Source organism: Oculina patagonica, chromosome 3 (genome assembly GCF_052425735.1).
Source record: "Oculina patagonica isolate OP01 chromosome 3, crgOcupat, whole genome shotgun sequence".
Classification (NCBI taxonomy): domain Eukaryota; kingdom Metazoa; phylum Cnidaria; class Anthozoa; order Scleractinia; family Oculinidae; genus Oculina; species Oculina patagonica.
The window spans coordinates 14,375,392-14,391,280 of NC_135760.1; the positions used below are offsets into that span (position 1 = coordinate 14,375,392).

General features: G+C 37.6%; 3 protein-coding genes across 3 annotated transcripts; 1 reads left to right on the top strand and 2 right to left on the bottom strand.

The window, feature by feature from the left end:
* Positions 1-1,171: 1,171 nt before the first annotated feature.
* Positions 1,172-7,816, bottom strand: LOC144646809 (malate synthase-like). Its single transcript, XM_078506496.1, has 8 exons — positions 7,680-7,816; positions 6,468-6,501; positions 5,645-6,058; positions 4,814-5,083; positions 3,909-4,087; positions 3,219-3,464; positions 2,647-2,808; positions 1,172-1,844 (listed from the first exon to the last, which is right to left on the bottom strand). The coding sequence occupies exons 2-8, from the start codon at positions 6,481-6,483 to the stop codon at positions 1,545-1,547; spliced, it is 1,587 nt and encodes a 528-aa protein (XP_078362622.1). The 5' UTR covers positions 6,484-6,501; positions 7,680-7,816; the 3' UTR covers positions 1,172-1,544.
* An 859-nt stretch (positions 7,817-8,675) lies between these two features.
* On the top strand, positions 8,676-11,962 carry LOC144646810 (isocitrate lyase-like). The gene is made up of 3 exons (XM_078506497.1): positions 8,676-8,990; positions 9,712-10,004; positions 10,394-11,962. The coding sequence occupies exons 1-3, from the start codon at positions 8,810-8,812 to the stop codon at positions 11,198-11,200; spliced, it is 1,281 nt and encodes a 426-aa protein (XP_078362623.1). The 5' UTR covers positions 8,676-8,809; the 3' UTR covers positions 11,201-11,962.
* LOC144647508 (carbohydrate deacetylase-like) lies at positions 11,162-15,870 on the bottom strand. Its single transcript, XM_078507305.1, has 3 exons — positions 15,541-15,870; positions 13,929-14,206; positions 11,162-13,175 (listed from the first exon to the last, which is right to left on the bottom strand). Exons 1-3 carry the CDS (start codon positions 15,868-15,870, stop codon positions 12,860-12,862), a joined length of 924 nt encoding a protein of 307 aa, XP_078363431.1. The 3' UTR covers positions 11,162-12,859.
* Positions 15,871-15,889: the final 19 nt, after the last annotated feature.

Here is a 15,889-nt window from a genome sequence, read left to right on the forward strand (position 1 = left end):
TAGGTATTCACCCCAACCCCTCTCTTTCCTCAAATCTGCTTTTTTTTCTAAAATATTTTAGAACTTTTACCAGCATTTCAAATTATTCCTTAACGTTTAGTTAGTGTTAGGTTTTTTGTTTAAATGTGTTATGTACCAAAACTAACTTATGATAATTTATGATGTATTGCAAGAGCATACATTTTGTAGCCTAGTGTAAAAAATAACAGACTAATTATTAATAATTTATTTTTCCAATAGTTTTTTAGTGCTGTAAATATTGTAAAGCACCTAATCATAATGATAACAGTTTTTTGTAAAAAATAATGTACTAAGTATTTTAAACTAAAATAATTATGATCTATTTGGAAATTCTAACTGGTTAAATTAATCAGCTGAGAGCAGTAAGAATAACACAATGATGGTTGACTCAATCCTTGCATAATTTCCCATTGGGTACACAAGACCTAATTTTGTACATAGATTTAAATGTTTATTTTATGGGTAATTGTGCAAATTATTTGGGTGAAAATGTAAATTATTTTAATATGTAAATACTAATTGGGAGTTCAAACTGAACAGCTATTTGCATTGTTGTTAAGTAGTTAATGAAGTTAAGTTTTTGCAAGTTATTTAAAATATATTGAAATTGAAATCTGTGGTGAATTTAATAAAATATACGGTGGTGATTTTGTTGCAGAGTGCTTTTTATGCCCTACTTGCGATCAAAAGTTAGCAAGATCAAGTTCATGTTCATAGAACATGTTCTTTGTGCAGAGGAGTACCGGTACTTAAATATTTAAACTTTTTTTGTGCAATGAATAAAATTGATTAATTGGTATGGCCTAAACATTCCATGAGTCACTACTTTTTTTATTTGATTTTTTTTCCTTTACTACGTTACTTTTTAATTTCTAAGTCATTTGTTTTTTTCAGTCCCAAATTTTTTCAGCATTGTCTAGTGATGATGTATATCTACTCAACAGTGTAACAAGTAATAATAATTCAATTATAGCTTTCATAGCGCTGCCATGCTTGATGACCGGATGGTCGTGTGTGTGTTGTACAAGTAGATACATATACTTGAGCACTTGATAAAATCTAATGTCAATACTGCATGTTGCAGATGAAACCTGAGGGAGGGGACAGTACTTTTTGGGAAGTTTTAAGAAGCAGCAATATCCAGACAATGTTCTGTCACCTTTGTTTGTTTTATTTCAATCAATAATTCACTGCTGGCAGATAAACAGTGTACTGCCCTTCAACTTAATTACATGTGTAATTCATTACCTAGCTGTTATTTGTATTATGTTTCTTGTTGTAACAATGTTCATTTAGAGGGCCCAAAATTAGCAACATTTTTTACATGACTGTTGTACATCAATAGAAGTATTTTACGTGGCATGTTTGCAGTTCAGCTAATCTTTTTAACACATCTCTTGCCCTGAGGACAATAGGGAAACACTGGGTAATTTCTTCATACTATTTTTAGACCATAAACCCAATACAGAGAAGTGGAGCTTGCATGGTACATTGCCTTGAGGCATGCACTAGGGAACAATCCTTTACAGCTTAGCTGAGGGGTTATCCAGCAACTCATATGCTGGAAGTGTAAGAAACTCTTCAAACTCCTCAGACAGAACCAACTTATCTAAAAGTTGTGAAGCCTGTCCAAACCGAGCTTTGTTTGCTCCTCCTAGTTTATCAAGCTCTGCTTTGTGCATTGTCTTGTACAGCTCAGAAGTGAATGGACGACCATCCTCAAGCTGCACACCATGGCGCAGCCACTGCCACAGCTGAGCTCGTGAAATTTCAGCTGTGGCTGCATCTTCCATCAAGTTGTTAATAGCTGCTGCTCCAACACCCTGTTAGAGGGAAGAGAAATATGACAAAGGTCAGGAATTGACTAACATACTGGTGTGTTACAGTCAATACTCAGCGTGTGCCGCCTAGAATCAATACTCAGCGAACGGATTGCATTTTTCGTTTCAGATATTCAAATATAATTTTAAATATTGTAGAGCATCCAACCGAGAACATGTGAACACGTGAACCTGTCAAAAATTAACCAATTTGATTGGTTAATTTTTGACAGGTTCATGTGTTTATGGTTGGATGACCTACAGTATTTAAATTAAATTTGAATGTTTGAAACAAATAATGCAATCCGTTCGCCGTTAATCAAAACTAGTCCGGATTCTAGGCGGCACACGCTGAGTATTTTGACTGTAAAGTGAAGAGACTTTTGATGATGATCATATAATTTTTGGTAGCCCCTTGGTATCAGCCACACCCCCTTCCATTTAAAAATCCAGGTTCTGCCCCTGTCATAAAAACTTTGTCACAATCATCTCTTTTGCACCTCTTTGAATTTATGCGACTAGCCTATTGTAGTTTTCCCGATGGCTCTTCCAGTTGACAACAGATACAGTAATCGGAAATGCAATATACAATGCATAGCACAAAAATCAGTTTAGGCAAAAAGGTCATTCTCTCTAGCTTTGTCAGTAGACCCTTTTGCCCCCAGATTTCCCTTGGCTGTTTTTCCACTCAAATATTTGGTATCAGATATTGGCCTATCCTGATTCACAGGTTGGAAAAAAGCTGTCACTGGTAGGTGAAAATGAACTACTGTAAACAAAAGAAATGGTCATCTTAAAACATTACCAACAGCCAGCTGTTCATATACTGAAGTGCCACGCTGATGTTGACTCGCACTCCATCCTCTGTGATGGTACCTCCTGGTACTGAAACTGAAAGGATTTCTTCTACCTTGACGTTCACTTCCTCACGCAGACGATGTTTTTGATGACAAGCTCCCTGCATACCCTACAATAACAAGACCAAAAGGTGGTTAATAAATATGTGGACCTACAGACCCATTCTAAATGGTTCAGTGTTTGCCTGCGCTAACTTATCTTCATTTGATAAATATGCCAACTTGATCCAAATATTTGAGAAAAAAAAATCTTTTATTGTGAGGGAAACATTGTTGTCTTTGGCTGATTAAAACAAATCACAGGTCGGAATATGACTTCAGATCATCAGAAATGTTTTGAAGTCTTGGGAAATCTTTGACATCATCAGAAATAATATTGTCAGGCCATCTTCACTTTCAGGATAAAAATCTCACGCATGTGACTCACAGCAACTTGGTGGGTACGTACTAGTGTCTTCAAAAAAAAATTGGCGAGGGGAATTTTTTATTAATAAATTTTAAAAATCTGAACATTTCATACCTTCACGAAGATCTCCTTTGCAAAAGGTACAAGGTCAGGGTGTGCCACCCAAGTGCCGTCAAATCCATCAGCCACCTCTCGCTCTTTGTCTTGACGAACCTTTTCAAAAGCCATCTTATTAACATTCTCGTCTTTTCGACTTGGAATAAAAGCAGCCATTCCGCCCATTGCATGAGCACCATGTTGATGGCATACTTGGATAAGGCGTTCTGTGTAAGATCGCATGAACGGTACCATCATTGATACCTGCCAAAGGAAAAGAAATAGAATTCGCATATTGTTTCCATAATATAATAAATGATTAATTCAAAAGAAAAAATAGTTCACTAACTTAAGGTAGAGTAACATTGATAAAGCTGATAATAAACCCCAACAAATAATAACCCCAAAAATGGTTACAAATAAGGAAGATTGATACAGATTCCAAACACACAACATGAAAAATTTACCCTAGGCTAAATTTTGTAAAAATATTATGCGCCGTCATTGAAATCTCTTTTGGAAAAGCCAGAAGAAAGCAAAAAGTAAAGGTTGCGGAGTGGTGCAGAACTTAAGCGTGCATTTTTATTATCTATAAAATAAGCCTTGTTATCTTAATATAACTTAACCAGCACTATATGCATGTTTGTAGTCATGCCACTCTCGGACATTGTAAATGGCACAACTTGATATGACCATTCCATACAATACCTGCTTACGATCTGGTAAAACACAATCAGATTTTCTTGAGAATCTTTTAATTGCTGAAAATATGTAATCCCATCTTCCTGCATTCATTCCACAGCAGTGCTCCCTTATCTCGTAGAGCATTTCTTCCAAGTTAACTCCTGCAAGCAGGGTTTCCACCATAACAGTAGCACGGATGGTTCCTAAAAAAATAAAACAAGTACAGTAATTTATTATGTTATGAATTGCCTACCTGTTAGCATGCCTAGGCTTTAAATATTTTAAAAATCTATAGCAAAAAGGGTTACACCAAAGAGTAAACTACTCATCATCATCATCATCATCATCATCATCATCATCATCATCATCACCATCATTATTTATTTGCCACTTTTGAAATGACATAAATTTTACAACAGTTACTATGGTAAGTAGGGAGAGGAGACCTCTTAGGAAACCAACAGGCTTTAATATAGGGGATGCCACCTTGGTTTGCAAAATGGTACTGGTATTGGTAACATACCAACTGTCCTGTAAGTGAAGTAAATGAAGAAGCGTTCTCAAGTTGAATTCTCGGAAAAAAGATTTTCCGAGTTCCCCCAACGGGAGTTGAACCCATGACCTTCCAAGATGGGTTCGACTCCCATTGGGGGAACTCGGAAAATCTTTTTTCCGAGAATTCAACTTGAGAACGCTTCTTTATAATTTTACTTCACTTTATCCAAGTTGCCATTTCACTTAACATGTCCTGTAAGTATTGTTATATTTCAAGTAACTTCAATCTACAACGAAACTAACTCCCTCTTCAGATCATTTTGCAATGCTTGCAAATAAAAGTCACAGGAAACATTCCCCCCCCCCCCCCGTCCCTTCCCATGAGCTTGCTTGATCTCTTGAATAAGCACAACCAGCTAATAAAAGAAACTTACCTTGAGGTACTTTCATGTAATCCTGTGCTGATTTAAACACATCATTCCACAGCCTTGTTTCCTGGTGAGTTTCCATTTTAGGAAGGTAATAGTAAGGAGCAGAACCACTGGCAAGCCTTATATGGACATTGTGAAAAAAGTACAGTCCAAAGTCTACCAGCGCTCCACTCATGGGTTCTCCATCACACAGGATATGTTTCTCATCAAGATGCAAGCCACGTACACGAACTAACAGACATGCTGTCTTGTCCTTCAAACGACGCTCTGATCCTAATGATTTAATAATTGAATTTAATATATACAAGGGCTCATGTAGCATGCATTAGATTAAATGCTATTGTTGGTTTTTCTCTACATTCTCTGGATTCCCTCCCTCCACAAAAACCAACACTTTACTTATAACAAATTCTAATTTGAACTGAAAACAGTGGATGAAGAGCAACTCTGTGTACATATGTCACTGCAAATTTTCCATTTTATCTATTTATTTATTTATTAATGGTTGATCTGAACATTTAAAGTCTATGTCACAAAAAAAGAAAAATGTTCTGCTTTGAGATGAAATTTAACTAATGTTAATGCAATTTATTGTGGCCCAGATTTCACTTTTTAAAAAGCTTTTTAGAAGCAGTAAACACAATATTTTCCACGCCCAGGCTGTTAAAAGTGTGGATAATGCAACAGGCCACTGAAAAAATCAAGATAGTGTCAATAAAAAATGAAGGTAGTGATTTATCCAACCATTGCCCACCCTTCAAATAGCAGGGGCCAATCTACTGTGTCTTCTGAATACGGACTTGCACCATAGTTAGTAACTATGCTTGCACCTACCATCAGCATTAGTGAAACTAATCGTCTTCTTGTTTGCGTCTAACAAGTTGATTTGTCCCTCAACAATATTCTTCCAAGAGGGAGTGAGTGAATCTTCAAAATCAGCCATGTACATGTCGGCGCCACTGTTCAAAGCATTGATAACCATCTTACGATCCGTTGGCCCAGTGATCTCAACGTGTCGCATCTGCAAGTCATGAGGAACCGCTGCAACCTTCCACTCTTTCTCATGATGTGCTTCGGGGTATCTGATTGGCTGGCCACTATTGATTGCTTCTTGAAATTCTACCCGTTTTTTGAGCAGCTTCTTCCTCTGGTAGTTAAAACTCCGATGCAGATCGGCTAAAAACTCCAAAGCTTCATAGGACAGAATCTGAGCATACTCAGGCTTAACTTCACCAGTGATTTCAATTCCTGGTGATAAAGGTAAGAAATTAAAATATTATAACAAAGTTTAAAACAATTTCAGGAATTTCTAGAAAAAAAAAATACATGACTTTTTGGCTGTTTGCCTGGCCTGTTCCAGGCTCTCGGTTTGTGGGGAAAGAGCGAAAAAGCGGGGCGAGCGAGCGCTCGTCTTTTCTGCGCTCGCCCGCTTTTTCGCTCTTTCCCCACAAACCGGGAGCCTGGAACAGGCTACTGTTTGCCAGACCAAGTTAATTAATAACTACAAAACGATAATAAAAACCTATAACAAAACATTATAACAAAAGTAGTAAAATAGCTATCAATGAAAGTTTTTTCTCTCAGTAATATTTATTTAATTTCCTGGCAATCCATCATTAAAAAAATATCAAAATGTGTTTAAACTCTATTAGCTCACCTTTAGGACACCTCATTGTTTCTTTTCTTGGAAACTATGGGGAAATAACAATATTATGAACACAATTTTAGTACAAATTAGTGCAGTTATTGTGTAAGTACAGCGATAGTGTAACAAAGAAAATGTCAGCAAGTTACATGCCTTTTGTATGTAATTATATTGTCAGTTCTTAAATCTTGGATACATTTTCATCAGAAACATCTCAAATTGCCTTCAATAAGGTGGATTTTAAAGTGGAACTTTAAAGTGAGAAAGAAACGTTTAAATTAAAATCAAATACTAGAAAATTCAGTGTCACTTTTTTGGGGGGAGGAGGGGGGAGGTGGGGTCAGGAGGTCTGTACTTCTTAAACAACATTTTGAAAATCTTCCGAAATCTTTGGAAAATGTTAAAAACATAGTAGGTTTATATAATAAACAGAATGATACATGGTTGCTTTGAGATATGAAATTTATCTTCTTCCTGTGTTCAAATCGATATCTCCCTCATTCGCTGTGTCATTCGTGAGATATCGATTTGAACACTCCAAGATAAATTTCATATCTTTGTGCAACCATGTATTATCCTCTACGTATGTGTTGTTGTAAAGGTGCAATACTGAAAACCGGAACTTATAAGTCATGATAACTTTAATATTTGAACAAGGGGTTGGGCAATCAATATCCAAAAAGTTAATATCCCAGGGATGACACGGCAAAATCAAACAAACTACCATGCAAAGCTAAAAAGCTGCAAGAATGACAAGAGGAAGAAAAATTCGTGATCATTCCTTTCTAAAAACATAGAATGGTCCCTAAAAGCACTACCTTTGGCAAGTAAGCTTACATGAAATTTATATACAACTCAACAATCGTAGTGTCCCCGATTAGTAAGCTTAAGGCTAGCTAGAAGACTAGACACTTAAATTATTATTATTATGTCGTGACTTGTCATGTACAGCTCACTGACTTCCAATTAGTTTTAGTGCGCTAGCTTGAATTTATTCACGTAGTAAAAATCAAAACTTGTTCAGTTTTCCAACATGAACGTGGAGGGTTTCTCAGTGGGTGGACTGTTTTGATTTTGGAGATAAAAAGTAAAGAATAAATTCGAGCTTGTATGACACGTGACAGTCTGTAACACGTTGAAAACAAAGATGCCGCAGCAAAATCAAAGATGAAGGAAACATAAACAGACCATTTAGACAAATCCTAACTTTTCTTCGTTACTTACGGACAGTTGCAGAGTTCTGTGGAGGAGGAAACTTGCGTTTAACCCCAGCTTTTTTCGACAAGAGAGGCTGATTTAGGTGAAAAGATCGTCCGACTTGAAATTGCCTCGTTTTTGTGTAAAGTACAAGGTCCACTGGGGTGACACGGTGGGGGGCGGGTACTAGGGTAACGCTGGTGGTGTGACTAGGGGTGTGTGTGTGTGTAGCGATACAAAGCACAATATAACAAGAATAGTTCTCTTTCAGTCTTTGACAGTGTTAAGGACTTCATTTTGTAAATATATTCAGAAAGAAGTTCTCTACGTGCAGTTATGCACAGTCCCTTAGGAACCAAGCCATTAATTTTGCTACCCGTCAAGATATTGGCAGAGTTTGATTTGGATAAAAAGATCGCCCAATTGGAAAATTGCCTCGATTTTGTGTAAAGTACAAGGTCCACTCAGGTGACTTGGTGTGGCAGAAACTAGGGTAACGCTGGGGGTGTGACTGGGGGTGTTTGTAGCCGGCGGCTTGGCCGCTATAAATCGCGAATAAAACAAGAAATATCGTTCTCTTTCAGTCTTTGACAGTGTTTAACATTTCATTTTGTGATTTTTTTCAGTAAACGTTCTGTAAATCTCTACATGTGCAGTCTGGCACGTTCCCTTAGCAACCAAACTATTTGCAACCCGCCAAGATATTGCATCAGATTCAGGCAGAATAAACAATCGTTCGAAACTTTCGGCTAAAACTTTTCTGGAACTCCAGTGGATCTTGACTTTTAAATTTTTACAAATGGAAATTTTTGAAGCGTTAAATTGTTCTTTAAATTCGAACAATAAGTTTTAGAGTATTCCCAAAGTTCGTGATTTGATTCATGTTCGCAAAAAAAATGAATGAAAGAAAAATTCGTGTTGTTTATTTGGATTTTAGCGTGCTCCAATGAAAACTGCCAATAGGACAAAAGATTGTCTTTTCCACCAATAGAAACGCCGCTTAGACAAGTGTTCAAAGTCCACGGGCATAAATTTACAAAACATTTGTAAATCTGAAGTTTGTTCTTCTTTAGTATTTTTACGGAGAAGCGTCTCCCTGAGTAAGGATTTCCAAGTCTACTAGAGTCGAGTTTTAAGTTTTTTCGATCTTTTTCACAATGTATTCCAAACATCAGCGATTCGAAGGAATCAAGAGGAACTATAGCCCAGAGACTGTCGAAAAGCTCCGCGGTTCTTTAAAGATCGAGTACACTTTGGCGAGGCGAGGCACAACAAAACTCTGGAATTACTTGACTCGTGGAGGAAATTCTTACATAAACGCTATGGGAGCCCTAACAGGTAAGAAAACGTCGTTTTTATCGGAATTCCCAGTCCGTATCCTCGATGTCTATTTTGACGCAGGGCCGAGTTTTTGCTCCACGTGAAAGCCACTCTCTTCCCAAATATGGTGAATGTTACGATGTGGCGCGCAATTTGCTTGGGATTTTTCCGCGAGCGAGTTTGACAAGCTCGATCTCTTGAATTTAAATGCCTTTTCATCTTTTTTCACTAGTTTATTGAAAATAACTCTAAAAAAAATTTACGATACGATTTTTTCACGGCCACGTCAACCCAAGAAAATCGAATGACGTGGAAATTTAGCGGAACGGCAAATGAACTTTGGACTGAGATGTGAAAACCGGTGAAGACTGATGTGACTCGACAATTTTCCACTCGATTTCCTTTCAAAAACTTAAATGCCGACTTCAAAACAAAACCGCAAAAAAATATTTTTAGATCGGATGAACGGACTAACGTTCAATGATCATCTTTACGGGAGGCGAATGACGCATTTTGACTCGATGGAATTCGACTCGATCACCCTCTTAGATCGCATCGCATCAGGAAAAAAAAAAAAAAATAAGCTTAATTATAATGAAAGAAGACTTAACTTATCAAATCTAACACGATTTTTTGATCTAATATTCTGGCAAAGTAGAAGGAAAAAAACTGAATAACTTTTTATTTATTTTTTTTTGTTAAAAAGAAATATATTGATTAAACATGTTTGTGATTTCAGGCGGCCAGGCGGTACAGATGGCCAAAGCAGGCCTAAAAGCCATCTACCTGAGTGGCTGGCAAGTTGCCGGGGATAACAATCTTGCTGCACAGACATATCCTGATCAGAGCTTGTATCCCGCTAACTCTGCACCTAAGCTAGTGGAGCGTATCAATAATGCCTTCATCAGGGCAGACCAGATTGCGCACATGGAAGGAACTGAAAAGCACATTGATTACTTTTTGCCCATTGTTGCCGACTGTGAAGCTGGATTTGGGGGACCACTGAATGCATTTGAACTCACTAAGTCCATGGTAAGTTCCTGGCTTTTAAAACTTTTATTGACCTACATGTACCTTAAGATTAAATTTTTATCTCCAAATATACCCTCATTTCTACTTCAACAGCTTTTTCTCAGCAATTAAAATTGGGTCACCAAATGCCAAGTGAAATGATCTGTGAAAGTTTAGCTTACTCTATTAATGATCACTAAATATTATGTTGACCGAAGAACCCTATCAAGTTGTTGGTTGACGAATAAACAGGGGTGAAGATTAGGGTTAAGTCAAGTCAGTACCCTTAGTGCCAGCCGTTTTTGTTTGCTATGATCTTTCACACCTCTGGTATTTTATCAGTCAAGTACATTACTTACAGGTTAAAAAATAATTTTTGGCTAACAACTCATGACTTCTTTTGTCAACAGATTGCAGCAGGTGCTGCCGCCGTTCATTTTGAAGACCAACTGGCCTCAGAAAAGAAATGTGGCCACATGGGAGGAAAAGTTCTTGTGCCGACTCAGCAGTTCATCAAGGTGTTGAATGCAGCTCGATTGGCTGGCGATGTTTTGGATGTCCCTATTGTCATTGTTGGCCGCACTGATGCTAACTCTGCCGCCCTGGTCACGTCAGATATTGACCCGTATGACAGGCCATTCCTTACAGGCGAGAGGACTCCTGAGGGGTTCTTCCGTGCGAAAACAGGTTTAGATCAAGCCATTGCTCGAGGACTGGCCTATGCACCTTACTGCGATGTTCTGTGGTGTGAAACTGGCAAGCCAAACCTGCAAGAAGCAAGAAGATTTGCTGAAGCCATTCACGCACGTTACCCTGGAAAAATTCTTGCATACAACTGTTCCCCATCATTCAACTGGAAAGCCAATCTCAGCGATGCAGAGATTGCAGTGTTTCAGAAAGAACTGGGCAAAATGGGTTATCGATTTCAGTTCGTTACCTTGGCCGGATTTCACTCACTTAATCACGCCATGTTTAAGCTCGCACGTGATTACAGAGACAATGGCATGTCTGCCTACACTAGGATCCAAGAAGATGAGTTTGCGCAAGCTAAGCATGGTTTCACAGCACATAAACACCAGAGGGAGGTGGGCACAGGGTATTTTGACAAAGTGTCCATGGCAATCAGCGGAGGAACAAGCTCGACGACAGCACTGAAAGGATCCACAGAAGAGGAGCAATTCACCCAGAAGCCATCATACGCTATGGCCAAACTTTAAGGCTGCACTTTAAGACACTCATTTTTTTTTTCTTTCACAAACATTCAAAGGGAATTTCAAGTGGTTTTTAACTTTGCTCCACAGTTTATTGTGGTATTCTTTCCCAGTATACCACATATTTCATTGTTGATAGTCAGACTATTTTCATTTTCATGTTAATCAATACAGAATGACTATTCTGTATTTATTTAGATCTCTGATAAACACAAAATCAACTACCAGAACATTAGGATCTAAAAGAATTTTATTATTTGCTCAGTATTGGAGTATGGCTTTGCTATTTACCGGTATTGCTTACGCTTTGTAAGAAATTTAACTTTCGTAATATTGCTCATTAAGGACTTGAAACTTATCAATTTGAGCAGTTTAGGTTAGAAGTTTGATGTTAAGATTCCATGTATGAAAACCAAGCCTTCAATTTTTGTTATTAGAAGTGACTTTACAGCTTTGTTACAGCAAAACCGTGTAGCTGAAATTCTAGACTCCTTGAAATTTATTACACAGGAGCTGGCATTAGTTTAGAATAAGTATAGATGTTGGCCAACAATTCATCCTGGAATATAAGATGAGAAACTGGAGATGAAAGAAAGACAGAGGATGAGTTAGAGTTGAAAATAATATTAAATATTAATATTTAAATAGTTTTATGGATACTTGGAAAAATCTAATCCTATGCATTTAGGTTGCAGTCTAAGGATTTTTGTAGATTTTGTGATCTGCAGACTTAAATAAAAATGCTTTAAGCCAAGCATAAAATATAAATATTGCCTTCCTTTACTTGACTAAATATTATTGTTATTAAATACAGCAAATCCAATTGTTTTAAATATTATTTGTCCACACAGATAATTGAGATCACTGACATGCAGCATTTCACTTGTCTCCTCAAATCTAACTCAAAAAAGTGAACCCAGAAAAGAACTTGGTTTAGTCATTTGTCATCTACCGGTATTATGGAAGAAAAGATCTGATTCTTACTGTAAAATTATGAAAATAAACCCTGGGCTTACATTTGCTCAATATCCCTGTCGGGAGGGGGTGAATAGGTTCGAGGATTGACAGATTTTTTTGCGATACATTGAGTGGATTTGCAGATTCCAAGAATACAGCGAATCACTGATAAGCTAAGAATTTTGGCGCTGATTCCGGACTCTTCATGTCAAGAAGTTTAGATCATGAATACTAAACAAAAGTTTGGATCACTTTGGTCAGTCGTCGTCAATATGTTATATTGGTGGAATTGTCGCAAAAACAAGCTAATAAAACAAAACTCCTTAAAAAAAATAACATAAAAAAACTCCATCTACCATACGTCACAGTAAAACTATACCACACAAAGTTTTTAAGTACCGTAAATGTGGATTTGAACAAAAATAGTGGTGGATTGTCAGATTTGGCCAAAAAAATAGCACAGATTGGTGGATTTGCTTACCCCTATTCACCCCCCTTCTTTCAAGTCCACGGGCTTTCTTTTGGAGGGAGTTCATAATTTATATGATGGAACTTATTTTCAGAAGGATTTTTGCATCTGAGATTTGAATTGGGGGGGGGGGAATCTTACAGTAAGAATCAGTTCATAATTTATATGATGGAACTTATTTTCAGAAGGATTTTTGCATCTGAGATTTGAATTGGGGGGGGGGGGGGAATTTAACAGTATCACAATTCCTTAAAAGAGCACACCCTTATATTATTAGATTTTAGGTACTCCTTGAGGTCATAGCTCTTAAGAATTGCCAATTCATGCTCCCTATCATCAGAGCAAGCAAACAAATCAGGTCCCTCACCACACCCTCCACTCCCTGTAATGCTTTTATACCCAGGATGCACCATGAGCTCACAAACAGTTTTAAAATCTGCTTCTGTGACGTCATGTTGCTGTTGTTGTATGAATGCACTTTCTATAGATTGTTTAAGACTTGAAAGTGTCATGTATTTTCCCATGGTGCTAAGACCAATAAAATGATTTGGGAACCTGCAAAAAAAAGGAAATAATTTTAGTAAATTAAAATACTTAAAGATGATTTCTAGTCCGTACTGCGCAGACTCAGGGTTTGTATTCATTTTTGTTTTGAATTCGTTGAAACGTTACACTTCGGTGATAGCGTACATGAAGTTTTTTAGTTCGCCATTACGGATCGTTTCGTTCAAGAATTCATGATGAACTAAAACGTCCGTTTGAAATACCATCGAGCTTCTTTTACTCGTTATTATTGTTTTGCAAGGATATCTGGCGTTAATAATGAAGAAAAAGGTAAGTTTTGTCCCGGAATTTTTATTTTTGCTAGTAAACATTCTTCTGTTTGTGAGATTCACAAACATTGCAGGCGGAGATTGTGCAGTACGGACTGGAAATCATCTTTAAGGCAATGTATCACACATGCTATTTACCTTTGAAGAGAAAAATTAAATAATAGTTTAAGCAGTATCAACTCTTCATCTTCAAAAATTGATTAGGTTTAAAAGCATCTGCATTTAGGCTATGAACCAGGGAGTATATGTTGTGGTTCAAATTCTTTGGTTTAAAATTTTTCAAACCAGTTTGCTTTTTATTTCCCTTGGTCTCAGATTATGATAATGGACATGAGAATCAAACTGTTTTAACAAATTTTAGACCAAAGATAAATTTAAACCACAACATGTAGGTATACTCTGGGTATAATCAAATATTCAAAATTTCTTTTCTCAAATTCACAGATCATAATTTTATTAGCTTTTAACATATTACCTTATTCCGTGGCAAGAGAAAACTTCTTTGGCATTTTCTGCCTCTGTTATGACAGATTTGAAGAAGTGTTTTCTTGGTTCTTCTATCCACGCACATTCATCTAAGTTTTCTTGCACAGGTATTCTTGTCCAGTGAATTCCATTCTTTTTCATGACTGTGGCAAGAATTTCACACACTTGTGGTATCACATGAACATGTTGATGTCCATCAATATGCGTAGGTGATGATCCAACAATGTCAACAAACCACTGCAACTGAGCCTGTATTTCCTGTTTAACCTGCCTTGTCAAGAAAAAGATAAAATACATGAGCTTGCCAAACCATAAGATGAACTCTCCACACATGGTGTACATAGAAAAGAATCTATCTCAAAGTGATCCGATCCACATCTAATTCTCCTTACAATTTTAACACTTTGTCATCAAGCAGAGAGGAAATAAGCATCAAGAAATCAACATGTAATTGCACATGTTAATCAAGTTTACACAACCTAGTGATACAGACACTTTATTGAAGTTTGGGAAAACTTAATGCACAATTCTGTAGATGCCATAGATCATGCCCAGGGGAGGGGGGGGGGGGGGATCCTCCGGCTTGTAAATGACGGGGATGATCGAATGGCGGCAAAACTCAGGACCCCAAAAAATCCCCAAGTCTTCCGACATTACCCAAAAAAATCCCTGGACCAAAAATAACCCCCAAAAAATCCTTTGTCAAATTACCCCTAAATTGCCAGGAGGGGTAATAATATAACACAAAGAACACTCATTTTATTTATTCATCATACCATAACTACGCCAAGGCCGCGCCAAGGCACTTTATTAATACCCAAAAAAATCCCCTATTTAAACCAGGTCACCCAAAAAAATACTTGACAAATTTTCCAACCCAAATAAATCCCGGAATCGAAAATTTCAAACCCAAAAAAATCCTTCGATCATCACCGTCATTAACAAGCTGGAGTACCCCCCTGCCCGGGGGGGGGGGTACTCCCTAAAATTTACCACGGGGGTGTGCCGCTGAGTCTCTGAGACTCTGGACCTGTTCCAGAGAAAAAAAGCTGAATTTGCGACCCTGTTCCAGACAAACATTGCAAAATAGGTACCCTGTTCCAGACAATATCCACAATGGAAATATATGTAGATAGATATAAAAACACTAGCGTATACATCACACAAAGCGTTCACTCTGGCTCACTTGACTTCTTCTGTGGCTCGGAGATAAAGCGATTAGAGGAGCAGAGTTTAATAGCCAAACTTGATCGTGTTTAATCATGATTCTGGGTAAAAAACGACCCTGTTCCAGAGTCAGAGAGGCAAAAAGCATACCCTGTTGAGCGGCACATACCCGTATAGCCCTTATATGGGAGTACCCCCCAGGCCCCCCTGGGAGATCATGGCGGTTATAAATCCCATTTCCCAGCTAAAATTTAGCCCAAATCCCATTTCCCAGCCTCCATTAAGCCCAAATTGCAGTTACAGGCCCATTTTTGTTGGTGATTCCCAGTCCCATTTTTCAGTGAAAATTTTGTACGAAATTCCAGTTCCCATTTTACCCCCTTCAGGCCCCTCTATTAAATATTTAAATATAAAGTAATTTTAAATAAATTTACCTCATCCAAATCAATTTTTCCACTTTTAAAAGCTTCCCTAAATCCGAACTTGCCTCTCATGTAGCCGTTCTTTGCCGTAAGTGAGTTGTGACTTGTTTTCATTGGTCGGCCCTCAGTCAGATTGAGGTGAAGACCAAGGGGTATCCCATGCTCCTTAGATAACTTTACTGCTTCTAATGTCTTATCTGCGTTTACAAGGAGAGAAGCACTCGAAACTACTCCAGTTTGAAAGGATTCTACTATACCACGGTTCCTTTGATCACAATATCCAAAATCATCAGCATTTATAACGAGTAAACGTGTTCCATTGTCCGCAGACTTAGCCGCCATTTTGATTTTTGTAAACAAT

Coding starts and splice junctions, on each gene's coding strand:
- LOC144646809 (XM_078506496.1), bottom strand. Junction 2,809..3,218: donor CAAAGGAGATCTTCGTGAAG/GTATGAAATGTT, acceptor TTGTTATTGTAG/GGTATGCAGGGAGCTTGTCA. Junction 1,845..2,646: donor ATATGAACAGCTGGCTGTTG/GTAATGTTTTAA, acceptor TCCCTCTAACAG/GGTGTTGGAGCAGCAGCTAT.
- LOC144647508 (XM_078507305.1), bottom strand. CDS start 15,870: ATGGCGGCTAAGTCTGCGGACAATGGAACACGTTTACTCGTTATAAAT. Junction 14,207..15,540: donor GAAAAATTGATTTGGATGAG/GTAAATTTATTT, acceptor TTGACAAGGCAG/GTTAAACAGGAAATACAGGC. Junction 13,176..13,928: donor TTCTCTTGCCACGGAATAAG/GTAATATGTTAA, acceptor TTTTTTTTGCAG/GTTCCCAAATCATTTTATTG.
- LOC144646810 (XM_078506497.1), top strand. CDS start 8,810: ATGTATTCCAAACATCAGCGATTCGAAGGAATCAAGAGGAACTATAGC. Junction 8,991..9,711: donor CGCTATGGGAGCCCTAACAG/GTAAGAAAACGT, acceptor TTGTGATTTCAG/GCGGCCAGGCGGTACAGATG. Junction 10,005..10,393: donor TTGAACTCACTAAGTCCATG/GTAAGTTCCTGG, acceptor TTTTGTCAACAG/ATTGCAGCAGGTGCTGCCGC.